General features: G+C 40.2%; 1 protein-coding gene across 9 annotated transcripts in view; it reads right to left on the bottom strand.

Annotated features, from left to right (window-relative positions):
* Nucleotides 1-2,140: 2,140 nt before the first annotated feature.
* TCF4 (transcription factor 4) overlaps nt 2,141-27,883 on the bottom strand; it is a 333,046-nt gene continuing 307,303 nt past the window's right edge. For 5 of the 9 annotated variants that reach the window (XM_090285469.1, XM_090285468.1, XM_090285470.1 and 2 more), the window contains 5 exons: nt 8,341-8,476; nt 6,559-6,721; nt 3,023-3,252; nt 2,413-2,552; nt 2,141-2,228 (listed from right to left, as the gene is read on the bottom strand). In XM_090285469.1, coding sequence (XP_090141595.1) covers nt 2,416-2,552; nt 3,023-3,252; nt 6,559-6,721; nt 8,341-8,476 — 666 coding nt within the window. In that variant the 3' untranslated portion in view covers nt 2,141-2,228; nt 2,413-2,415. The remainder of the gene's footprint in view (nt 2,229-2,412; nt 2,553-3,022; nt 3,253-6,558; nt 6,722-8,340; nt 8,477-27,883) is intronic. The other 4 variants (XM_090285471.1, XM_090285472.1, XM_090285474.1 and 1 more) reach the window with 1 other exon arrangement.

Raw genomic sequence — 27,883 nt, 5'->3', positions numbered from 1 at the left:
CTACTGAACATATTTACAGTTTTCAACACACACACACACACACACACACAGCTAATCAAAAGGTTTATGGATTTGTAAAAGATGACCACGTGGTAACTATCTTATTTGTTCTTACATTTTCAGAAATGAACAGAAAATTCAGATTCTTGAAGCTCACTATTTCATTTAAATGAGACATTTTTAAACCACAGTTTAAAATAAACAAAACAAAAACCAATACAATGTATTAAAACACATAATAACAAGAGTCTACGTGTAAAAATATAACTTTTACATACACAGTTTCAAAATAATGATACGTTTGCCGTTTGTTGCATAAAATTTACAAATGTATTTCATTACTATATAACTGGCAAAACAGGAGAACAGATGGAACATTTAGACCATTTTGATGGATTTATGGCATTTACTCAGTGCTGATAGGTGGAAAAAACTACTTGAACAGGGATTTTTTTTTTTTCTTAATACATGCCAAGATTGTGTGGCTGTAAAATAGAAACGAGTTAGAGACAAAAGGATGCTGACACATACTTAACTAGGAGCACGATTTGTTTACTGCACTATACACCAAAGTCAATCATTATAAAGATTCACGATGGAAGTTGGTTCAATTGTGCCCAGACGTCAAAGCTAGCTATCTGATGAGTCGCTGTGCCATAGCTTGATCTATGCTTCTATCAAATATGTTAAGTATAAACTTCATTCATACTGGCCAGAGAAATACTGCACTGCCCCTCCTCAAGAAAGTGCAACTTAATGCTTTAGGACTTATAAGGCTTGTTATAATGCTGCATGATGATTGAATATTGGCGTTTTTCAGACAAAGGAGGAGGCAGTTAAGTCATCTACATCTTAGTAAACCCATTTTGAAAAAAAAAGTCAAGAAAGCAACAAAATCAATCAGCTCTGTCACACTACTTGCAATTTTCTCATTTGATGATTTTTGAACTTTACTTGTTTTTTTTTGTTTTTGTTTTTTTCCAAAAATCTGACCATGTATTCAGAAACGCCTCACTGCACACTACTTCGGCTACACATGTAGGTAACACTTTAATCATTTTGTTAAATCACAGCCACTTTGATTATGTTATGTTTCCGATGATATAAACATTGGAAGGCACAGTGGTAACATTGTAGCATTCTAACCTTGTACCTCTGAAAATCCCAGAATAGGGTCACAAATGCAACATTACAATTCAGACAAACTCTTTTTGCCATGTCTTAGTAATGCTGCTTGTAATATCTACACATGATGTGACTTTTAAGTCCTGTGTTCCCAAAAGACTGGAGAAACAACTTTCTACTTATTTATGAATGAAAAGCAACATCAGGGTCAGCATTTCACCCTGCACTACCCTCCGGAAGCAGAGTTGGCACTACAGGTTACGATAACAAACCGGGAAGAAGGGACAGAAATAAGACCCCCCCCACCCGAAAAAAAAATCCATATTTACAGTAAAATCTTTCTTTTAAAAAAGTTAATCAGTACTATTTTTTTTTTTTACAGGAGAAAAAAGTCTGAAACAAATGAACAAAAGCTTACCATAGTCACTAAATTTTTAATATATATTTATATATATATATTTATATATATATTTGTCATAGGTCTATAAGATCCATCTGTTCCTCCTACCCTAAGGAATGGCTAATGTCATCACTTCGCTGTCATCAGGACGTTTGCTGGTTTTGTTACTAGGGCAGCTGAGCTTCCCTTGTTCACTATCCAGTAATTATAAACACTAGCTGACTTGAATACCAACAAAAACGTTCATGTAGTTTTCTTCAGAAGTACACTTTTTCATTATTGCAAGTTTACAATTTTTAAATTAAATATTTTTTTTCAGACTTACAAATTAATTATATTTTTTTTTTCCAAAAGAAGTTTAGGCACAAATGCATTGTTCCACAGTGTGGAAGGATTGCCATTCAGTCTCCGGGCCGCGCCCCAGCCTGCACACGCTGCTTTGCACATCTGAATGATATGTTAAAGAGAGTCATCCCTCAAGTTGCACTGTTTTCTTTCTTTTTTTTTTTGTTTTTTTGTTTGCTTTTCGGTTTTTTGATAATTGGGAATGCTGAAACCTCTTGCGTCTGCGATTCATAACTACTCAGACTTGTCTTATATTACAAAAAAAGGGGTTAGGGAGAAGTGTTTATGTGGGCTTAAGATAATACAGCTGTTAAGGAAGTGGTCTCTTGTATTAATGAAGCAATGTGGCAACTTGGACCTGAAGAGAAAGAAGAAAGAGGAAAATTAATACATTTGTAAGAGGACGAGGAAGTGTTTTATTTATAATTTCTTTTGTTTCAAGGGGAAAATCTGTTAATTTGGGGACACTGGGACTGTTCTGGCCAGTGCCCTGGTGGGAGTCACGAAGGGAAGGCTGCAGACGCGACCGGAAGCGCACTTGCCCTTTACATCTGTCCCATGTGATTCGACGCGTCTCCCATTCCGGGGTGCGGGCCCGCCAAGGACAGCGGGGGAGGCTCCGAGGACACCTTCTCTTCCTCCCTTCTTTTCAGACACGCAGCTTTCGGATTCAGATTCCTTTCTGTGGAAGAGAAGCACACAGCATTTGGCGAAGGTCAAGGCTGCTGGGGGTGGGGGGTAGGGGTGGGGCAGCCGGGACTCTTCCGATGGCGCTTTTCTCGGTTTCACAGGACAGGACAAAGGCCACTGACGAAGTGTGCGCACAGGGGGTCCTTTGCTCAGCCACTAGTGGAAGCTGAACTGCATGGTGAATCTGCAGAGCCACTTTATAGGATAATAAAGCTGGAAACGCCAATGCACCAAGCTCCGACGACTGGCAGTAAACAGGGAAGCGCCAGGACGTGGTCTCAGTTGTGAAGAATCCTCTAAGTTAATTACAGTGGGAAGGGGAGCTGCCTTATAGATTCAGACATGGTCTGCAGCTGGTGTCATTATTCTGAATGACGCTTAACAGTCTCTGAGCAGCTCCTGCTCATGGCAGGCGAGGCCAGCCCGGCTCCCTCCCGCTCCGGGACACTGGCTTCCACTCACCTCGGACCTGCTGCTCCAGGCTGAGGATGACAGCCACGGCCTGGTGCAGAATCAGGAGCTTGGTCTGGGGCTTGTCACTCTTGAGGTGGAGCTGCACCATGCGGCCGAGCTCCTTGAAAGCCTCGTTGATGTCGCGGACCCGCAGGCGCTCGCGGGCGTTGTTGGCCATCCTCCGCTCCTTCTCGCGCTCCGCCTTCTGCTCCGGTGTCAGGTCCTCGTCGTCATTATTGCTGCGGGACAAAAGGGATGCGACATTTTCTAATGGTGTGGGGAAAAAGAAGGTGTCTCAGTTACTTTTGTTTTCTTCCATCTCAAGCTCTTGTCCTTGGCAGAGCTTCACAGGCACTCGGGCTTGGGCTTGCCTTAGGTGCCTATCCCAGTCCCTCGGTATTAAAGCCGAAGCAAACAGAGACGTCACAGTTAGGGCCCAGATGCAGGAGGGCAAAGCTACACTCTGCACAGCAGGCCCCGGGCAACTTCGGCTGAAGCCACACTGCATGACCACAAGTCAGAAAGAATTTTAGACTGAAGCTGTTTTTTGTTTTCTTTTTTAAACTTTCATACTGTGATGTCTGAAGCTTAAGGCAAATAAGTGATTGTAAAAACATTTTGATAGGTGAGAACTGACATGGTGCAGCTAACAGGATTAAGAAGGAGGTCCTGTGCTGAAGACTCCAGGGCAATGGGAGCGAAGACTTTGGTCCAGGTCTCACCATTAATTTGCTTGAAAAGCTTGGTCATGCTACTGACTGTATCTGGCTGAGTCTCATTTTCTCCAAGGATTAAATAAAAATAATTAGAAAAATAGGATCTCCGTGGTCTTTAACATTATGGATGTTTATGATCCCAAAACAAGTTCGAGGAAACCCGAGTTAACATGAGCTACGTAAAACAAACAAAAGCCAACCATCTACCGGGTAGATCTTTTGACTCATTGTAAGTCAAAAATGAAGCCAAAAAGCTAATCTCTGATTGTGAGAACAGGAATATTGTATGATTCATATCAAAGGCATGGTTGGACACTGGAGAGTCTGGAAAGGCAAGATTACTTCTGTTTGTGGGTGTCATGCTGACAAATTAGAAGAAACTTTTGTATGGAGGGCAGAAAGGATGATGAGCCATCTGGAAAGAATATCATATAAGGAAGGTTTCACAGAATCAGGGCTTCAAATTTTTCATGGGTGATTATGTAAAAAAAAAAAAAAAAAAAAAAAAGAGGCGTGGGAGATGTCTTGTTTCAGGAAAGCAGAACAGAAAGAAGAACTCTAAGTGGAATAGTTTGATTTAATATGAACAAGAGAGTGTTGGGTTATGTGCAAGATGAAAAATAAACTTCACCAAAAGTAACAGGTCTCTATTACAAGAAACAATATGGAGGCAACCATCTGCAAGGTTGCTAACCTAGAGATTTTAAGCATTGATCTAAAGAACCATGAAGGTTGACCAGCACTTTAAAATTCCATGAATTGGAAATGTGCACAGGAAAAGATGTTAATCACAACACTTTGGAGCTGCAGAACATGTGGGAAGTTATCTAGTCAAGTCAATGTACACTTAATGAAACTGGCTTAAAATATATGGCTCTAAATCTTCCACTTTGGAGAATCTCTGAGTAACTTCCAAATTGCAATAAGGATCAATTATGGCTGAGGAACCCCAATCCATCAAAAATGGAAGTCATATTCTCGGGTTGTAAGCACATCCTGCACATAAAGATGACCTATGTAATCCAAGAACCCATGTATGAGAGGGGAGAAGGGAGACACCAAAGGAAGATGCTGTAAGACTTGGCTCATCTCCCCAAAGGTTAAACTCTCTTCCAGATGGGACTGTCTGCTGTAGATGTGTGCTAATGCACACACAACTGAGCTGAACCAGTTGGAAAAGGCTCTGCCATCTGATCCTCCTGACTTCCTCTGCTGATCCTTCTCTCCCTTACCCACGACCTCTGCTGGTGCCAAGGAAATCAAGGTAACTATTAATTCACGTCCACATTCTGCTACACCACGAAGATACAACAAGTGAAAAGACAATAGAGTCAAGTTTCTGCTGGGCCCGTCCTGAAGTTAAAAGTTTGTAATATTTTTATATATCAAACATGTGCCATACCTTTCAAAGAGAGGGCCTGAAAATAGGAATTGTTTTCCAAAGGTATTCAGGCTAATAACTAATTAGAATTGGTTATGCAAATAAAACTGCTTAGATTTTTAAAGCACTGCCTTACAACACAGTTTTGGAGGCATAAGTAAATGTCACAAGAGTGACCTTTTAAAATAAGAAGGTTCTTAACGAGTTAAAATGCTGTACTGAAACTTTAAAGGATTCATTGATCCATTAATATGCCTAAGTTGTGGCTACTGACAGAACTAACAGAGAAGATGGTGAGCGTGTGAAAGCCCCTCCTTGGGGTTTCCAACCAATGCGGCCAAGAGTCAGGAAACCACAGGCGTGGTGAAAGGTATAAGCTGGGAGTTTCTGGCAGTTTTGGAACTTATGATAGGACATGTAATACAGTTTATCTCAATAATTATAAAGGCAGTATGAAAAATATGGCATGTTCATAATTCCTACAGGACACAAAATATAACCTTGAGAACAATGGCCTTTAAAAGGAAGGTATACTCAGCCCAGGCCAGGTAGCTCAGTTGGCTAGAGCATCATCCCCATACGCCAAAATTGTGGGTTCGATATCCCATCAGGGCACATACAAGAAGCACTAATGAATGCACAAATAAGTGGAACCACAATTGATATTCTTTTTTTTTTCTCTCTCTCCCTTTCTCTCTCTCTTTAAAATCAACTTAAAAATCTTTCTTAAAAATTAATAAGTAAAAGGAAGGTGTAGTCTGAGTACATTTAATTTGCAAGTCAAAACAGTCCAATGGAATTGCTGTAAAGAACATGGGTGCTGCAATATTCAAAAACCATTTGATTATCAGGTAAGAGTGGAAGTTCAAGAAGAAAGATTCTAATTTAAATATACTGAATACTGTATTTCAGAAAGCCAACCAGAAGCTATTTTCCTGCAGTTGCTTTTCCTATAGGAAGGAGTATCTGGGAGAAAAACAATTAGCAATTTAGGTGTTGCTCATATATATATATATCTCAACATGTTAGGATAAATCAGTATTTTCTCTCTTTCAAGGTAAGAAAAACCATTACAGTTGTATATATATCAATTGAGGTTTCAATATTACAAATTTCTCTTTTTAAAAATATTTTAGAAAGCACATTTCTGACCAAATTTGTAGAACAAATATAATCTTAAAAAATCCACTATTTGAATCTGAATCAGTTACAGATTGTTTTTACTGTGTGTAATCAGCACTGGGTCCAAATTCATAAATGCAAAGACATCTCAGGCATCGCTAGAGTACAGAACAGGTATCTTAAACGATACGTTAGTACCTCTAGAATAAGCCTTTGATTTTAATTTTACCTGCCAGGAAAAAACTGAATAGTTTCTTCCCGTTCTGTTCACTTCATCAAAGTCCAATAAAGGAATTAAATGAAGCGACAGTATTATATACTGTTACCTAGATCTTGACCTAGTAATTGATTTGATATCCTTCTTGTCGTCATCCAGTTTCTTGTCTTCGGAGGACTTCGTGTCTTGCAGGTTCTCATCGCCTTCGTCATCGGATTTGATCTCAGAGCTGCCGGAGGAGACGCTCTGGCCCTGCAGGCCCGGGGGCATGCCTACAGGAAGAAAGAGACCAGGTGGCATTTCCACAGAAGCTCGGTGCACAAACATGCACACCCCAGACGGGGAGCTTCCAGCCACACAATTCACGCTGCTGAACTGCGATCCTTCTGTCTTTTTTTTTTTTTTTTTTGCTACCTGGTGAAGTTTTAAAAATGCACCTGCAGAAACAAGTTTCCTCTTCATTGGCTCTGGGGTTAAATTCTATTTTGCAATCTTTTGGAGTAGATGGTAATTTCACTGTCTACAAAACATCAACTTAATTGCAATGAAAATCATAATCATGAAAATCACACACCTCAATGTTCTGATTAAAATCCCAAGTAAATATCAGCTATTATATTGAGTTTCTTCCATATGCGATGATTTAATAGAAAAATGTCCTTAAAATATAATTCCCAGGGAGTACGCCAAATATGCGCAGTCAAGACTTCAATAGATACCCTAATGATATTCTGAAATTAGGCTTCTCTTATCCTCAAAGAATAATCAGCATTTAAAAATGGCACATATGGAGAGCAGATAGTTGCTCAAAAGAAGACATTTCTAGCTCTCTCACAGCTCAAGTTTCAAGATCATAATACAGTTTAAAACTTGACCCTAATGTAATCACGTGTTCCTGAGGTAGAAGCATGTTGGCTGATGCTCTCTGTTGGCAATCTGTGTGGTCTAGAACCTTGTCATTCAGAATTTGGGCCATGGGTCAGGGGCATCCTTACCACCTGGGAGCCCATTTGAAATGCAGAATCGCACACCTACTAAATCAGAATCTGCATTTTTAACAAGGCCCACAGGTCATGCTTATGCACATTAAAGTTTAAGGGGCACTGGTCCAGGATAGAGGAAGAAAAACCAAAGCCCTCTTAAAAGATTTGCCACATTATTACTATTCAAACATAAATGGGGAGGCCATCCATGTACAATTAACACTCAGATTAGTACAATGTGAAAGGAGGCTCATACATTTTCCTGGGCTAGGCTAGTGGGCTAGTGTTATCGTTTTTATTCCAAGCGTCAAGGGGATGAGAAGCTGTTGCTCGTCTCCTTGTCACCTGGTCGGTCAGCCGCACAGGGAGCATGGCACCCAGGTCTGGCCTCAACAGTACAACTTCCGGAGGCCACAAGGAGCCCTTTGCAGACAGTGGTACGAGGCTACCGTTACGGGGCTAGATGACTCAATACCAAGAATTGTCCAAATTCCATTTTTTAAATGCACCTATATTTCCTTCAATCTTAAACAACAAAAACAATTTCCTTCCTTCCTATTCATTTGGAAATATCATTTTCAGGCTACAACTAACCACATTAGAGAACCTGAATGAGTAAAATGTGGAAATAGCTTAAATAAAATTTCCTCTCATCAGTCTGCTGTCTCATTCCCTGCTGCAATAGCACCAGGATTTCAGAGGATGTTTGAGAAAACAGCTCCTGAAGAAACACAATTAGCCGGCGACATTCTAAATACTTTCCCATTTACTTACCATGTTTGTACCAAATTTGATTCTTGGTTTTCTGCCAGTGCTTCCCGAGGGATGAATGCCTAGTAAGCCCGGGATCAACACTAGCTCCATTGTTGCTGAACTGAGGTCAGAAGTGCCCTGGGAGGTGGACCTACCTCTGTATGGGTCCTGGGGTGGGTTCAAATCCGGGGAGGTTGCAGACTGGACAGGAAGCTGGGGAACTGGAACCTGGTTTGGCACAAGAGAGTGGCTGCCTCTGAGGGCCACGCCATCTTCACGATGGGCCCCAACCTGCAAGGTGACAGGAGCCAGTGACTTTAGTGGGAACCAGCAGTGAGAGAGCTCTTTCCGGGGGTAGCGAGGACCTGAGCAAGGAAGGCTGACTGGCCTTTGGAAAACAAAACTCCCAAATGCATTTCACTAGAGGGCGCTGAAGGATCGCCCATACACCTATAGATCCCTGCAAACCACTTCCCACTCAGTGAGAGGCCGGGCTGCGCTGTACATTCAGTGACAAACATGGCAGAGTAGCTCAGGCAGGTAAAACGTCAAATTGTCTCCCAGGGTGCTGCAGTGGAGCGCACTGATTCGTACCCATCTGTCTTCTATCATGTCCGCCAACAGATCTGACAATTATCTTAATGCCCATATGCTTAATTGTGGGCTTCTCAATTCCCCCATTGCTATCGGAAATCCTACAGGAATTTCAATTTGGCATTCGACTTTCATTTCAGGGGATAAGATTCTCGGGCCTGCCATTTTTTTTCCATAATGCCAGCTAAGCCTCTGACAGCGGAAGCTACAGCGGTATGCCCCTGCTCGGTACAAATATAATAAAATGTCACCTGGCTTTCCAAAACTGGCAGCCCATTCCAAATTAATGTTTACTGTATTTCATCAGCTGCTGAGTTCCAAATCCAAAGGGGGACCGTTTCTGCCAATGCCACCACACCGGAAAATGTACCAATAAAGGTTTTATTAAACACACCAGTAATGCCATCATTGCCATGCAAAGATGTTTGGACATTTTTCCATTTTTTTTTTTTTCACTATTCTGATTCTAGGAAGACACCATATTGTAAACACTCTGTATGCTTCCAAGAATAAAATTATAGTGTACAGCACGATGACTTGGTCTGGAAAAAATACTGCTGAGCTTTTTATTAACTACTACTACCTACTCTGGGTCCAGAGAAGTAGGGCTCCTGGCACCCAGACCCCAGTTGCTGACTTTATGGCATACACCTTAAAGCAGAACCAGTAAGTGTTTGCAAACTAGGAGGAAACTGAGTAGCATTTTCTTTTGCATTTCCAACTAGTTATTTTTTTAGCTTGTTGTTAGGTGAACATTGACACAGGACAAGGAGTCTAACATTGAAAATATTCATCCATGAATTTAGACTGCTCTAAGTCAAAAACTTGATTTTTTTCCAATCCAAAATATAGAGCCACAGAGGAGAATCTTCATTCACTTTTTTGCTACACAATGTTTAAAGAGCGTATTTTCAAGAAATGCAATAACAATAAGAATCTGAACCAACGACAGTAACGGTCACAGAACTGAACAAAGCACTTGCTTGCCTAGTATAAAGTTATCACCTTTATGTCCTCCAGAACAACACAGGAGAAAATAATCCAGGGGCAAAGGAAAGGATCATATAAATCATACTAATCTCTCAGCTTCAAAACACAGCCAGGCTAGGACAGGATTTAAAGACTCGTGAGCATCAGGAAGTATAAATGAATGATGCAGCGAAGAGTGCTGTTTGCTCCTGTGTGCCTGTGTCCCTTCTGGGGTCATTCTGAATGGTGGTTCTTCAGCTTCTATGTGTGTGAAGCAAACGCACTGGGCCTGAGTTTCTCCCAAAGCAGTGCATTCCACGTGCACCACAAGTCGGCCTCCCTGAACACCCCCCTCACTGGTTCTAGGCTCAGATGATGGTGGAGCTCAAGGAGGAAGTGTTAGCCCTTCTCACACCTCTGCTGCGCCACTCCGGTCTTTCACCTGTAACTGAAGCCTGTTCTCTTACAGCCCACACAGCTCCTTCAACCATGTCTCACTCCCTGTTGGTATATGTTTTTATTGTTCCTTCCAAACAAAGACTGATAGCTATTTTCCATTCAGGTTTTGATTTGCCATTCTTGTATTTGTGCATTTCCCAGACTGATTCGATCGATGATTATCCTTTCAATCTAAGATGTCAACTTGTAAGAATAAATTTTACAGGCCTTGATCAAATGGTAGCTCTTTAAGTCTGTCAATCAATGTTAACCTAAATAATCATCTTAGTGCTGATTCATATTTATTGACATTCCCAGTGGATTTACTTTCCTAAATTTCCATAAAAGATGATTGTAAGTTGGAATCACTGAGGGAGCCACAGATTTGAGCATAGCAGAGATGTATACTCCTTCTATTTTAGAATCATTCTATTACAACTTTCAAGCCTTCTTTGTAGGCATCTGTGATATAATTTAAAGTTAATATTTTGCTTTTCACTTAAAATACATTCAGACACTGATCCTGTCATTTCTTTTTTTCCCTTCTGGGTCACATTAAGATTAGTTTTTACAAGAGGAAAGAACTCACACCCAATTACCTTTATATATTCTTTGCCTCAACTATTATGAAAGACAGTGTAACTGAGTGAGGAATACAATGACGAGGGTTGACAATGGCTAGATTCTAAATGTAATTAGTTTCTTAAACAGCTGTATAACCACGGGTGAAGTTACTCAAATCCAAAATGGAGAAAATAACACTAGAAGTTTTGGAGAGTAAGTCCCATATATTTTGCAAGAAGAAGCAATATGTGAAACAATTGGTACACAATAATTATGGATATTGTTATGTGTCTTAACTGAAAGTACTTGCGTATTACATAACAACAAGGGCCTCTGTAATATGTAAGTTCAAGAACCCTCAGAACTCAAGCTACTTCAGTTACAATCATCTTTGCACTTTTTGTCTCTATTTTGTTCATATCCATTTGGTTTTAAATCTTCCTCCTGCACAACGGCAATAAAACGTTAAATGATATTATAAATATGTCTAAGAATATAGTTGTTCCAGCTATGTTTTTGTTTCAATTTTAGCCATACACGTTACCTAATTTTCTAGAGATCATTTTAGATAACCTGAAGTAATACATCAATTATTCTTTCCATAAAGGAAGTTGGTGACAAAGTTATGCTTAATGTTGCAAGACCTCCCTTGTAAACTGTGTGTATTCCAGGTCAAACAAATGACTGATGATAGGTCCAGATCCATGTAGTAACGAGCTCAGGTCTCCAGGGTCAATTCTATTGCCTCTGGCTATAAAATATTCTAATCTGAAGAATTAGCTTTGCATGCTTCCTTGACCACAAAGAGCATGTCCTATTTACTTCTCTTTCAGAAATACTACTTCTGCTCACATAAAAGACAACTTCTGCTCACATAAGAGACAAGGAAAGAAAGGCAGTAGATGGCCGGCACAAACCTGTTACCAGAATAACCCAGAAACAGAGAAACCAATACTGCTATCTGTGTAGATAAGGGTCAGGAGTTGTCCACCTTCCAACTAATAAATATATGATAAGGTAATTAGAAAAAAAGAAGATTTCTTCAACCTACAGATAGGTTCTGAGAATGGTGCTTTTTTTTTTTTTTTTTTTTTTAAAGAAAATTCATACTTCATTAAAAGCCTATTTCGGTAACTTTTTCACCTAGATAAGCAATAGTTTAAAGTTAAAAGCCAGCCTATGAAAACAGTTCATTTGATCAATATTGATTGTAAATTTCGTTGCCGTCTTTAAGAGCTTTCTTATAGTCACATACAATGTGATTTTAGATATATTTATATTAAAAGTAAATGATAGAACTAAAATCTAAGAAAATATTCAATAATTGTTACTTGACTGATCAAAGTATATGTTTATTAATTCAGAAATTATTTCCTAATTCTAGTGCATGCTTGTCATGCTGTGAGGCACTGGGGCATGATGGTGAAGAACCTGGGTGTGGCCCAGTCCCTGTGGAGCTTGTCGTGATCCTTTGTGACATTTTTGTACAGTGATCAGTTTAGTGTGGCGATTTTAACAGTAAGGACCAGAGCCTCATTTAAGCTTGCTCAAGGGGGACAGCTGTCAGGGCACAGGGGGAGTTGGGGAAAAGTTGAAGCGATTAAACAAACAAAAAAAATCCATAGACGCAAACAACAATACGGTGATGACCAGAGAGACAGGGGATAGAGGAAGCAGAAGAGAGTAAAGGGGGATAAATGGTGATGGAAGGAGATTTGTATTGTGTGTTGGGTACACGATATGACATACAGATGAAGTATTATAAAACTGTACACATGAAACATATATAATTTTATTAACCAATGTCACCTCAATAAATTCAATTAAAAAGATTTAGCATGAAGGTTACTGTGATTTAGGTATTGGACCAGGCCATCTCTCAGGGCTACGAGTGATCCCAGCCTACCTCCACCCTCTGATGGTACCTTGCTCTCTGGCTTCTGCCCCCTCCTGACTCCTGCCTGGCCTCTTCCTGCATGGCATTGTGTGGAATATTCTTTCAGGTTCTGTACCTGCTGCTACCTCCCTTCCTTAGTATTTCTCAGTTCCGAATAGAAGATCACCTGAGGGCCCAGCTCTCATTTTGAAGCAGACATGGGCCATCCTTTGGGCCACCTTCGGATCAAGTGTCCCCACTCACTGGTGGTCCAATGAGCTACAAAAGAGGAAGAGGAGGCCAGATCACATGGTCTCAACATGCCTGCCCCTTCTGCAGCCTGTAGGTCATGGCTGTTACATGTAAACATTTGAGTTAATTTCATCTTAGCTCTAATTATATTCAAATTGGGACACACCTACATAAATTCTCCTGTGTTAATTTATCACTGGGGATAGTTAAATAACTTAAGAAGTGCATTACTGCTTTTGAATCTATAAGTTCCATATAATTTTAAATAACCTTACTTTCTGAGGAAAAGACTGATATATCAGGAGCACTTTTAAATCACAGTATATAGAGTTTAAGGGCGTGGAGAGATCCAGAAACCAAGTAGGCCAGAGTCCTCACTCAGCAGAGAAGAAAGCTAAGGTCGGAAATGGTTACGTGATTTAGCGAACATCTATTTAAGAGGACTAAAAAACAAATTTTGAGGAAAACTTGTAACATTGAACAATTTGATTGAGTATATGTACAGGGTGGGGCAAAGGTAAGTTTACAGTTGTTCATATGGAAAATAATATAGTAATTAATAAAAATAATACAAGAATAAACTTTGTTTCAAGGACTGTTAACTGTAAACCTACTTTTGCCCCGCCCTGTATATAGATATAAGGGACAAAAGGGGTTTACTTCCTGTAGCTTTTGTTTTAAAACTATGTGAATACATATGTGTATGTCTGCACATATGTGTATATATATGTGTGTTTTTGTGTGTATAGATACAGATATGGATAGGGAAATCATTTTAGTTTTCTTTATCATGGAGGAAAAACGTCATGGTTCCCCAACTCAGGGCAAGGCCAAGATGTCTAACTAAATTACAAAATTTAATATCTGCCACAACTCCTCCAACATAAACAGATTTAAAAGATATTCAGCTTCAAATTAGGTAGCTGTTGGCAGGGCTGTTTTTATGTGGAGCTGCATCCAGCACCCTGGTAAATATCCTCATCCTGATCCTCAAGCTAACAACAAACACCACAAACAGAAAAGACATTCACTGTTTCTGCTCTCTTTGTTTCCAGGGAGTATTGTGAAAGTAATTATTCTGTTGTATTTAAGAGGCCTATTTCATGGATGGGAAAATGTATTAAATTTCATTTGGCAGTTATTCAATCCTTGTTAATGTTATCTCCTGAGATAACTGCTTCAAAACAGGCTTTCAGACCTCAGTTCCTTCTCTTCTACCACAATCCTCCTAAAAGAGGGCAGGACGTGAAAGTTAGGAAACTTGTCATCAGTTTCTAGACCAACTGATAATGACACAAAACCAGACATGCTATTAGAAACATTTCGGAATCACCCAAGTTTTTCGTTAATGGCATCTGGTCCCAAATTTTTCTTTTGACACAGGTGATTTTAAAAAAAGAACCGGACAAAGAAAAACATCCTGGGAGCTTTTACTTTTCTCTCTTTCTCTTCTTGTTTTGCCTGATTCACACACACACACACACACACACACACAAAGCTGATGGGCTTTTACTGTAATTAGACACCAATTGACACAGAAAACAGTTTTGGTGTCTGTGACTGTAATCTCCCCATGAAATATCAATTATACATGACAGTCGTGGACGGCTAAATTTCAGTTTCAATGATCTCGCCATATCTCTGTCAGATTAGAGGAGAGCAAACTTATTTTTCCAAATGTGCAAAATACAACGTAATCCAAAAGTGTATCTTTTAAAGAGGTGGGAAGTGGCCGTGCAAACTGTTTTAATAGCTCACGGGTGAGAACCCGGACGCTCCTGCAATGGCGGGAGGCGGATACTGTGAGAAACAACGCCAGAGGCACCAAGATGCTGCAGAACACAAGACCCACCTCTAATAACCTGCTCTTTTGTGTGAAAAAGTTCTAACACCTTTCAACCACAAATCTATTTTCCAGTTTTAAAAAATTATCAGAGTATAACTTTAATTCCTGTGATAAAACATCTGAAGGACTTCTCACTGAAGTTAGATCTGGATTCAATTCTTTTGTCTGGATTTTAATTTTGGGGAAACGTTTACTGGGAGAAGACTTCCTAAATGTCTTAAGAACACCATCCCCACCCCCCACCCCCCCCAGAAATCTCACAGCTTCACTTTCACTTTGCCCGAAATTTAAGGTAATTCCATATCGGGCAATCTCGGAGATTTATTTAATGCTTATTTTTTCCAGAGGATAAGTCTCGAGAGAATTTAAACATGATCTAAATGACCTTAATCTTGGGAGTGCTGCCTAGTCATGTGATCGGTTGGCTGAAACTCCCGAAATGGTTAAAATGAACGATTCTGTGATCTAGTTCGAGAGATGCAAATGGCTGTTATTTGATTTCAGTTCATTTTTTTTTTCTTTCTTAACTCATAAGTTCCATCTATTAAGACTGTTTCATTTTTCTCCTCTGTATCTCTACCCTTCACCCTCAATTTTCGACATCATTTTTCTACAGGGGAAACCGTAACTGGATGCAACCCACAAAGCAGGTACTTCGAGGGGGTGGTTAAAAAGAGTCCCTCCCCTACCCCAGGTCAAAGTAGTAAGTAGGGAACTAGTTAACCCATGCCTGGTGAAGAAGCCCATCTAGCAGAGACTTCAGGGTAAGATTTCGCAGTTATTGTGAGCAGTCTCTTTGTTTAGGGTAAGGAGAGACACTGAATGGGTTTTGTGTTCGCTCTGCACCTTGCAGTGCAAGCACACCTGGGTGAGCGCCCGATCACGTGGCTGCCTTCCACGCAGAGCGCCCTGCAGCTGGTCCAGGAGGGCCATCGGCAGGGATTTATCCTTACCTAACTGGCTTTTATTTTTCACATGCTTTTCTTATTGCCCTGGCTGGTGTGGCTCAGTGGATTGAGTGCTGGCCTGTGAACCGAAGAGTTGCTGGTTCGAGTCCCAGTCAGGGCACATGCCTGGGTTGCGGGTCAGGTCCCCCTAAGTTGGGAGCAGCTAGAGGCAACCGATACATTGATGTTTCTCTCCCTCCCTTTCCCTCTCCCTAAAAATAAACGTATAACATATTTTAAAAGTGTTTTTATTATCCAAGTAATACATGCTTAGTATAAAATACTTGGAAAGGAAGTGGAAGTGTAAAGATGCTTGCTTAAACAAATGAAACATTTCTTCCCTATCCCTTCCGAAATGCTCACCTTTTAAATGCCATGTTCTCTATCACTTGACCCCTTGCATCAAGGTTGCAGCACAGATTTTCCTTAGTTTATGGGTCAAGTGTAAGATCAGTATCTATACTTTTCCATCCTTCACCTAGACACCCCAGTGCAATTCTAGCTCCCTCCTAGTTTTAAACTCCTTAATGTTAAATTTCAGCGACCTATTCCTGACCTCTCGTCTGCTGCACTTACTCCCACGTCGCTAAGGCTTGAGCTCCACACTCGGCAACCCCTTCTCCTTCGCTGGCCCTACAGATCGCCTCACTCTGAGCGCTCCTGGACTGTGGCTCTCTGGAACGCTCATCATCCTGACGAGCATGCAGAGGTTCTCTCCTGACTGTTCGTTATGAACACTGCCCTTAAAACACACTCAAGGGCGCTGTTTATTGTGGCAGGGCTTACACTTCAACGAGTCTGTTTTGCTGCTGTTCATCATGCCCATACTTGTCTCGAGATGCATGTTTCCCCAGGGCAAGGAGGTCACCGTTATAGGACTGTAGTGTTAAAAGTGCAAGTACATGCTTCCTAATAGTCAATGATGACTCAAATGGCATGTGTCTGGGAGACTATTTATGAAATCTAACACCTTTCGATATTATTGAATAAATATTTAGTATAGTTCTATCAAATACCAAACATTTCATTTAATTCAACAAATGCGTTTTGAATGTCTACTATATCTGTGGCTCTATTTAGGGACTTTTACAAAAAATTACAAAAGACAGACATAACTATTACTTTATAAACTCATCCTAATGGCAGAATAATATAATTACTATATAAGGCAAAATAAGATGGATGTCATAAAGGAATATGGGTGAAGTCATATCAGATTGAGAAATCAGGGATTACTTCAAGAAGAAAGTGGCATTTTAGATAGGTTTCAAATGATGGGTAGAATTTCGATATAGATTATCAAAATATAGTTGTTAAAAACTGACATTAAACATTAATTAAATAGCATCTCCACTTGAAACGAAAATTTCAATTTTAAATTGAAAAGTGGCATTATTTAGGTCTGATATGTATAAGCAGCTAAGGATGGTATATTCATGTTTTCCCATTGTCATCAGACTACACATTTCAGACAAAAAGCAGATTTTTATAGATCCCTTTATAAGCCTCAATGGCTTTGCTACACCATGAACAACACAGGGTGTTTGGCCATGAATGGTACCTCACTGTACGTGTGTATTATTGGCCCAAATGATTCACTCCTATTTAACTGCAGTGAAGTCTTTCATCTCCCAATAATAGTTTCCATATGACCAGTGGCTCTGCTATAAAGAAGATCAAAAGCGAAAGAAAGGATTTAATAAAAGAAAATGACATTAAGAGTAGCATTAAATCTGGGAAAAAATACCAATATCCAACTCTTTTTCCTTTTTTCTTCCTTTCTTTGTTTTTTGTTTTTTTGAATAAAGCTTCACAGAATGCTTAGCAGCTTCCCCAATATGTCATGCAGAGGCATTTTATAAGCAGTAGGCATGTGCAGAACCCGTCTGCGTGTGCCTCAGAGCGGCAAAGATGAAGTCAGGGGGAAGTGACAAAGGGGGTGCTGGCGGGTAGGAACGTCCACTGAGAGGCAGGTCGGAGAACAGGTAACAGACCAAACAGCTAGCTTCACATTTACAGAGCACGGCAGAACGCGGTGATGGCAGACGTCCATCCATTTCGGTCCTTTCCTGTTGTATTTAATGCAGATCGACTTTTTGGTAATCCAGAGTTTCTCAGAGAATCATAACATTGCTCAACTTGAGTACATGAGTTCTGAGAAAGGAAGTTTTTTTTGGCAATGCACAGTGACTTGATATGAAGAGCCAACTTCCCAAACAAATTTTCTTCTAGTTCTTAAAAAAAAATTACAATGTTAATCTCTATTCCCGACTGGATAAACAGCTGCTAATAACCTCCAGCTCCCAGGGGAGGAGGCTGTTTCCTTTCATCTTCAGGCTGGTGGATATCTGACTTGCACTGGATTTTAGTGATTCCACATGTTTCTTACTTTGCCTTTTACAAAACTGGTCTTGCCAACTCAGGTTTCTCTTCTTCCTTTCCCTTAGATAGCATCCATAAACTCAAAAAACATACTGGGTAATGGGACTACCTATTTGAAGTTGTAGTTCTTTCACTGTTGGTGTCTTTAAAGAGGAAATTCACGTTCTTACAATATCTAAAGGAAGCTAAAGTCTTAGACGTTTGCATGTGAAGCCCTGTGAGGGAAATGACCATCTTGGTTCCTTTCATACTGAGCTAATTATTTACTCAAGAGCTGGCTATTTCCAAAGACACTCAACTTCTAACAGCCCCGCTAATGGGGTTACTTACTTATATCTGCTTGTGTCCTAAATAAAGGAGCCAACTTCAACACTTTTTCCTCCAGAAGGAAGTACCCTGCAGAAGATGACAGGGCCAGCCGGTCCCCAGGGCCCTTCTCACTTGTTCCTGAGCACCTGCTGTACTGGTGACCTCAGTTCTACACCTCAAGACTCAGACATTTCGCAAAACAGCTTTTTAAACAAAAACCAGCTGTTTCCCATCTAGGCTACAGGGGGAAAATTTGGGGCAGCTTACAGAAACATTACCCAGAGACTACCATTCTCCAATAACTTTCACACACTTTCAGCTCCAAACGAACCCCGTCCGTGAGCAGAAGCCAGGGAGAAGGCAAATGAGAAATTAAAACATGGGAACTCAATACCTTAGTTTTTGACAATATGTCTCATCACCTGCTTCAAAATGAACATGACTATTGTAGCAGGACAATGCTTCTCCAAAGATGTCATTTAACTAATATTGGACAGATCTTGCGGTTAAACTTAACTTTATGCATATAAAGGAAGCTATAATTATGCACACTGTGAATGTCAACCGATTAGGTAGAGACCTTCCCTTTCAGAAATGCTGTAACAGCTTTTTTTGTTCTTTTTTGTTGTTTTATTTTGGTTTTTTTTTTAGGTTTTCACTCCTAAAACTGCTTTCCCTAAAACCCTTTCTTATTTTAAACCCACTTTACACTTGTTTTCTAAGCAATTAAGATACTTTTGATTTTAAAAATTTACAGCCACAATAAAAGTTAAAATAACACAATGACCACAGATTTTGAAAAAATATAAAATGGCCAAGGCCTTGTCTTGGCTTTTAAACAGCCCAGTTGCTCCAGAATTTTCTGTTTTGGTATGAATGACATAACTGAATTACTTCATGAGCTGCTACTTTAATTCCTCAGGGTGGAAAATTCCATGAGTTAATTTAATTTGGATGTAAAAAATATACATGAAAACTTGCTCTTCCTGTGGACTCTCATGTGAAATATCGGAGCCAGTTGTCGGAGCTGCTAGGCTTCGAGGAGGCCTGTCCACCCAGTGAGGCCCTGGGTGCGTGCTGCAAGGGCTGGTACCACCAGGCAATTTCCTTACCTCCATTCAGGCACATAAGGTCCTGTACTTTCTGCATTTTTAAAAGTCGTGTTTATTCTATGGCTCTGCAATGTCCTCTCTAATGCTCGAAATCCTACACAGATTCGAATATGAACTCAGTAACACCTTCTGTGGAAAGCTTTTCTTAGCTGTCCCCTAAGGCTGGGCAATGTTCACCCTTCTCTGAGTTGCTTCTTAGATCACTTAACAATTCTGCTTTGCGTTATAGTTCGTCCCATACTTAAGTTATTGCCCTCCCAGAGTCAAAGGCCTGCAGGCTCAGAGACATGTACCCCCCAAAGGATCTGAAGCACAGACTGAGTGCATGAACACCTGTGTATTTTCTATATATACAATTTATATTTCCCACCCCAAATTTCCTTCCCTGAAAAAACAAGAGTAATATCCCTTTAAAAAAAAAATGCACAGGTTGTGCCTTTTTGAAATCATGGAAGCTGTAGCATTGTGTCTTTGTCCTGAATAAATTAAAGGTCAATAAAAACTATGACAGTGACTATGCTATGAAAAGAGTCTACTTGCTTTTCCCTCTATTCTTTAAGAAGAAAGCAAAGTAAATATATGATGAGGTCATAGAGTCTCTTTTAAATATTTTTGTACTTTAAAAGTGGAGAAGACAACAAGTTTCTGTTTTTATTTAAAGTTCATGGTGCCAGGGTGCTAAACACATACTCCAGGGGAAAAATATTAGAAAAGAGGTTTGGTTTGTCCCAGAAAATGGAGGAAGATTGCTCTTTGGGTACGATGGTCTGATGCAGTCTGCCTGTCTTGTTTCTAGTCACAGGGCCTGAACTTCAGTAAAACAGGCATTGGGGAAAGAGGACGGGATACACCTGATTTGGACCCGCTGCTCTGAGACCTGGGCATGCGTCACATCCCAACGACTGTCTTAGGGGTTGTGATGAAGTGTTAAATTGTCACACTGTTATGGCTGTAGTCAAAAGCTCTTGACTTCTGTTTGAATTCATGTATGAATAGCAAACGGTGAGCTCAAGGATTCTGAAGCTGTTTGTAACTAATCCATGGTTAAGAGGATTTCTTTAAGTCAGGCAGAGAACGAAGAATACTGTTTGTTCTCAGCTCTATGCAGAACAAGAGTGGAATGATGGCTGCCAGGTCAGGGGTCAGGGCCGGGTGGGAGAAATGGGGAGATGTTGGTGCAAGGGTACAAATTTCCAGTTATAAGATGAATAAGCCCCGAGGGTCGCATGTACAGCACAGTGACAATAATTCACACACAAAAAGGTAATTATGTGAGTGAATGGAGGCATCAACTGACCTTATTGCAGTAATCATTTTGCAATATGTATGTGTATCAAATCATCACGCTGTACGCCTTCAACCTATGTATGTTAAGACATCAATAATATCTCAATAAAGGCAGAAAAAAATTTTAAAAATAAAGAAAACCTCTTCAAGTCCTTTTTCCTCTGTTCTTTTCTCCTTTACATTTTCTTACAAGTCCTTTTTTCTCTCTGTTCTTTTTATCTTTACATTTTCTTAAAATAAAGTACCTTATTGATAATAGTTAAAAAAAAAATCCCTTTCATTTGAGGATGTTAATCTGCTCTCAGAAATATCTGACAATTGGGGAGAATGGGAGAGATGGTGGAACACAAGAGATAGGCAAATATGTTCATTCAAGAAAAAACCAACATGGTAGCTATAGGAAGATGAAACTGATGACTAAGGTCCTAGGGGAAACTTTACAACAGGCTATTTGACAGCTAGTCCGAAGTGCTCTGAAATAGAGGTCCTGACCTCTCAAACTCACTTTGGTTCCACCAAGAACAAGTCTTTCTGGACAAAACTCATTTCCTCATTCATGGGAATGCTGTACGCCTGGTGGCTTGTGACAATGCCATGGACCAAATGAGGAAAGGTGGGCTGCGTGAAAGACAAATTAGGTGGATACAACTGGTGGAAGTATTAAATCTAAAGGACAGGGGAGGATGTGAGGGCAGAGAGGATGTCTGTGGTATTGAACCTCAGGCTTTCGGCTCCATGTCCTCCCTGGTCAATGTCTTTATGTGTGGCTTTGATGTGAGCATCATGATACCCTTCAAATCTGCCCACAACAGAGCTGGAAGAGTTTGTGACTGAATAAGGACCTACAGAAGGCCTAAGACTGGAGACAGACCTCAGGCTGAAGTATGAAATTCAGAGGCGTTATGGGAGGTTTATACCGGCACCACACGAAGTGTGTGGGGAGAGTTGAGAGACATGTGGTTTGTGGATTTCGTCAGTAGGATGCTAAAGCCATCAAAAATAGCTAACTGAATCTTGTTAAGTACCCTTTAATGAAAATATAATATACTGAATGGGTTTGGTGATAGATCTGCCCAAGTGCACCCTGGCAATTCCTTGAGCACTATGTTCAGTTTGAGCTCTACATACTATAAGGTCGTCGAAAAAGAAAAGCATCCTTTATATCCTAGAGAGAATGCACTGGAAAGTCAGAGAGTTAAAAACTCTTTTAGGGTAAATATTTGAAGGTATAAATGTCTTGCCTAGAGGAAACATACAGAATAGACTGTTTCCAAACACCTGAAAAAATTTCAACTATTCGTTGGGCTGACTTAGGCTAGCTCTAGGCAGGAAAAAGAGAGCTGCACAAAGAAATAAATTTGGCTGGGACATAAGAAGAATTTTCTAACATTTGCTGGAAATGGGCTTTGTGGTCATTGGGAGCTACTCGGCTTTGAAAGAAGGAGGCTGATAGAGACTTGTGGACTACTTGGCAGGGAATTTGTAGGGGGGTTTGGATAGAGGTGAGTTCTAAGGTCTCTGAGATACTATGGTAATAACTGCTTAGAAATGAAGTACGTGCTAGAATAGACATGGGATCTTGTGGAATCAAAACCTGTGAAAGACTGAGAACGAAGATGGTGAAGCCTCTCCGGATCATACCTTTGTTGAAGAAGTCCACATAGAAACAGGATGTCCTGACTTCTGCTGCTCCCATGACTACATGCCAGTAAATGCTCCCCAAGATACCACATCGCCGCCCACTACCCGCTCTGATTGCCAAGTATCACTGGCACAGCGAAACAGCAACATGTGGCGGGGAGCCAGGGGGAGCCTGAAGAGGTTTCTTGAGTTTCATGAGTTAAGTCAGAGTACAGAACGGTTTGTAACACCAGCCGCAGTTTTGAAATGGTTATGGTATTAGGTTAGAGGAAGTTCCTTGCAGCGGTGTGGTATTTAGTATGAATAGAGCTGGTCACATTGCTGGCTTGTCTGGTTTTTAATTCTAGCTCGGTCACTGACTAGTGAGTAGCCATGCTTGGGGCACTTCCCCTTTCTGGGCCTCAGTCTCCAGGAATAAAATAAGGGCCATGAGCTAAATCACCTCTGGAGTGCTTTTAAGAATCTAATTTAAGATGTTTGCCTTCTGATGCCCTACGTGGTCAAAGTTCTCCCACGTTTAATGTCAATTAAGTGAAAAGGGGCTTCTTCACTAATGAACATTCCTCTGATAAATTCTTTTTAATCCGAAGTCAAACTAAACGTATTATTGATAAGAGGGAAACTGGGCAATGATCAACATACATCAGTGCTTTCTGCAACATGCTACACCCGACTTGGGGGGTTGTGCAAAGATGTCACAGGGGATGCTACAGAGGACAGGTGTGGGTACAAGTTCGTAGGGCTCTTCCACCCCTAAGTCAACTACAGCAACTAGATCATTACAAGATCATTACTCCTCTACCAAGGGACAGTAGGATCCTTTCCTCCCAGATAACAGAGCTGAGTCCATCCTCTCTTATGGAGCCTAAATATTTAGCAATTTGTTTTTAAATATGTGTCCTTTCCTACTAGACTGTGAACCTCTTGAGAACAGAGACCACCTATTAGCATAGAGCCTGACATTTGGTTACCATTTGATAAATGGTTTTGAAATGAATAAGTGGACTTTAAGCAAAAAGGATCTGGGAACCACATTAATATTATATATTAATAGTATAGAAGCCTTTGAGCTAAATGATCCTATCGTTGCTGACTCTACTGACAAGTAATTAGGAGCACGTTAGAGACTCAATTGAAGGCATTTTTGATGAGGGTTTTGTTAAAAGAAGAGATTAGGTCATCTGAAAGGTTTGCATTCAGGACTCATCTGTGAACCTGAATACTGAATGATTAATGGAGAGAATTATATTTGGAAAATTGCCACTTCAATAATTTATTTTAAAAATCTAATGATTTACTTTCAGGATTAACTATGGAGATAGCAGAGGCACAGTAGGTTAGTGACAAACCTAGCTATTCCAAATTCTCCCCCACTCAGAGGTTTCTGCTTAGATTCTATTGGAAAAGTGAGTGGCTATGGTAGAAAAATTAACTTATAATTTATTACTTCAAGGACCCTAGTAAGGAGAGTTCACACCTCCTGCCACTTTCCACTGACAGAATGATTTAAGAATAAGTGTTCTGACAATGTGGATTTTAACTACCACATTGGAGGGAAAATTCTTTACCTACACATTTGGGTAGAGAACTGCTCTGGGAACTTGGCCATGAGATACTTGGAAACTTCTTTCATCAATGAACATTTATCAAGATTTGAAAATCACAAGCTCTTACCACCTAAAATTAAAGGCATACCCACATAGTCTCTGTGGAGTGCTCATGGCAGTAAAAAAAGAAAAAAAAAAAAAAAAAAAAAAGGAGCATGGAATTTGAAGTCAATATACCTGAGTTTAAGTCTAGCTTTGTGACTTGAGACTACTCAAACCTTCTAAGGCTCTTGTGACCAGCATCTAAAATGGACACCATTATCATCCTCACGGGGCTCTCGTGAAGACTGCAAGGCATCATGTATATGATGCACCCAGTAGTGGGGATGGCAGCTGGTCAAGCACACAGGAAATATTCATTTCTGCCCCTCCCTTTTTGTTTACTGGGAGGAAAACGAAATGCAATACATAGTACTTGAGGAATTTACAGTATAGCTGGTAAGGCAAAGTCATTCCTATGAAAGATTTATATAGCTAGCTACGCATCACTGGGTGAGATAAATATCTGGCCGATGGTACGAATCACAGTACTATGAGTGTAAAAAGAAAACGACTATCACAGGCAGAGGCAGCAAGGCAAGGCTTCCTAGAAGAGGCAGCATCTGAGTCAGAGCTTTGAGAGTGGGTGGGATGAGATGGACAGAGAGACCTGGGTAGAGCCAGGCGATCCAGACAGATACAAAAGAAGTAAGTAGTAAGAACATCCAGGGCAGATTCTGATAACGTACGCAGACTGGTATTGCTGCATTGCTGGAGAAGTTTTTGTATATTGAAATAGCTAAACATACGGCTTTTGGTAAATGGTAATGGGACTTTATAAGTTGAGCTAGAAAAGTGGTCTTCTTCTTATAGATAATGGGAAGCTGGTGATGGTTTTTGAACAGGAAAGCGCATGACCAAATAAAATCTTCTAGAAAGCCCACAAGCATACACCATTCACTCAAGTGTTATGAGCCGTGCTGCTGTGAAAAAAATCCCTTTCATTATACTAATACTTAGTAAATCACTGAAGACCTACTTCAGAACTCCAAGGAAAACATTTTATGAATCAAAAGCTAAGTACAATATGTTAGCAATTAAATGAGATAACAGAATAGCCGAGGCAGAACCATGGTTTTTCCCCACCACGATTTCAAGCTGCTGCAGAAAGAAATGCTTATATCATCTTCCAAGTTATCAAGCCATTTCGTTTTGATTTTTGAAAGGCGTGGAGAAAGGAAACGAGAATGGTATGAAGGTCAAGAGGATTCAAAGCTGTCTATTCTTTAATCAGAAGGAATTATTAAGGAGAGTTATAAAGGAGATTTGCCTACATACACGCACGCACGCACACACACACGCACGCACCAAAATCCCTGCCTTGGGATGGTGTTAAGTTACCACCACTTGCTTCCACTGCAGAACAACAAATGAAGGTGTGCAGTTGGGAGAGAAACTCCCTCCAACGCTGCTCTGTGGGGTTTCCGGTGCGCACCTCCCACTGCTACTTTATTTACTGCAGCTGGCCAAAGTTTTATAGCCTGTTTCATGTATTAAAATTCAAATGTGGAAAACATTACCAGTATCCTCCTTGAATTTTTTATTTTTGTTGTTGAGGGGAAAGGGGGGGTGGGTTTTATTCTCTTCCCCTTCAACTTCCTTTTTATTGTGGAATGTATCAAATGGTCAAAGGCTAACTTCAGACTGACTGAATTCAAAAACTATTTCCTTTGTTCTTATGTTTTTGTTTGAAAATTCATACCAGTTTGCACAAGGAACGACACGGCAAGCCAACCTCGTTCACACACGCTATGGAGTTTCAGGAGGAAAAGCTGGGATTCTGGGGGTCCATTGAGTATTTCTGAGATGAAGAGAGGCTGCACAACCCCATCTGGCTTAAAGGACAGCAGGTCGAGGCCCTGCCTGAAGTTGCTCTCTCATCTCGTGGGTTCTGCCGTCGTCCTTGATGGGATTATAAACGTCTTCAGAGGAGTGGGCAAGAACTTCTCCTCATCAGCAAAACTAGCCACTTCATTGCTCCTGCGTAGTTTTTCAAAATCAAAGACACTGGCTAATTATTTCCCTTTTCCATCACTCTGTTCTGCTCTCTCTCTTTTCCTTCCACCTGGTGGGCTGATTCTAGGCTCCTCCTCCTTTCTGACCTCTGAATCAGACTCAAAGAGAAGGCAGCTCAAAGGTCACACAGTTCTAAACAGCATCTATGTATAGTTTATTATTTTAAAGAACCGCTTAACCTACATCTGGTATTTAAGAGCAAACTTTACATATTTATGGGGAAAAAAAAAACCAAAAAACAACCCGGCTCTGAAGCAATGCCCTGGGTGCATGTTGCATCCGTTTAACATATGCAAAATGAACCCAGCTACAGAAATTAAACGATTTTTCTCCTGATTGAGAGCAGATATACAGAAATGGTTATAAGTCACAGATCTGGCTTTTAATAAAGCCAGATTTCTTAATTAAAAGCAGTATTGTTTAAACACTGTAGTTTAGAAAAAAGAGCTGTACAGACTAAAATCTCATATTATATGCATCCCAAGTGTATTTAACACATTACCTGAGGCCAAGCTAAATTAAAATCTAGGTTTTCCTTTTGTTAACTCTTAGCAACTGCCATGAATAGACAAACAACTTCTACTCAGTGATGAATTTTTGGGGTAGAGGTCAAGGGAAAGCGAAAAAGAAAAAATGATTTAACTTTGGCATTCAAAAATGTCTTTCCACGTTTTAGAAGTGAGGTCACTGCTTCTATTTATAAACTAGTATTTTTGGTTTCAAATTGGTTGCAGGTTTCCATAGTACACCACTCAGGATGGTACTCTTAGATGTTGGTCTTTTATTAGGAAGACAAATTGAAAGGAGGGCAGAAGAAGACTATTGAGCAAGGAGCCTCTGAATAACCTGTACTTACTTTGCATTCTCCTTTTGGAGTCATTTTTAAACAAGAGATACTTCAGGGCTAACAGGAAATAGATCTTCATCCAAGCAACTTTTTTAAGAGTCCGTAAGGTACAAAACAGGACACTGAAGTTTGTAAGGAGCAGATTTACACAGAATCACTGGCAACGTTAAATTCTCCAACCATTCGGACACCTCATTAATTGCCATCACTTAATATTTTATTAGGAAGATTCTCTAAATCTTCATAATCATCTCTCAAAAGGATGCACTCCCAAATCTTTACTGAAAGTAGTGGGCAACACTGAAACTCCAACTGTAATAAGAACAAATCTACTTAAGAAGCATTCCCATAAAGGCTTACTTATAAAGAGGTAATGGTAAAACTACTATATATTTCAATTACACGGTTCCACCATACTCCAAATCGAAAGACATTGATTTCGTTTAATTTAAAAATATTCAAGCTATTCACATCAGAAATGCCAGCAATGTACCATGGACATAAGTTGGTTGGGCCTTTTAGCCAGAGTCGCCAAGATGAAGAATTTAGAACACCAGCAATGACCCAGCAATGCTCGCCATGTATGTGCTGAAGTGAAACAAGGATGTGTCCACACCGAAACCTGTACATGAATGTTTAGAGGAGCATTTTTCATAACAGCCGGAGTGGAAATAACCCAAATATCCATCACTTGCTGACCAGATAAATATAATGTATACAATTAAATACCGTTTGTCAATAAAAGTGAATGACACTCTGATATGTGATAAAACATGCATACGCCTTGAAAACACTGTGCTAAGTTAAAGAAGCCAGTCAGAAACAACCACCACATGGTGCACGATTCCATTTACGGGAAATACCTAGACGAGGCAAACCTACAGTAGCTCAGTGGTTGCTAAGGGTTGCGGGCGGGGTGGGGTGGGGGGCAGAATGGAGACTGACAGCTGATGGCAACGGGGATTTCTTTTC

The sequence above is a fragment of the Furipterus horrens genome, unplaced genomic scaffold (genome assembly GCF_987537825.1).
Source record: "Furipterus horrens unplaced genomic scaffold, mFurHor1.1.pri manual_scaffold_8, whole genome shotgun sequence".
NCBI classification, from domain to species: domain Eukaryota; kingdom Metazoa; phylum Chordata; class Mammalia; order Chiroptera; family Furipteridae; genus Furipterus; species Furipterus horrens.
The sequence above is the reverse complement of the archived record's forward strand: the minus strand, read 5'-3'. Positions and strand labels throughout refer to the sequence as shown.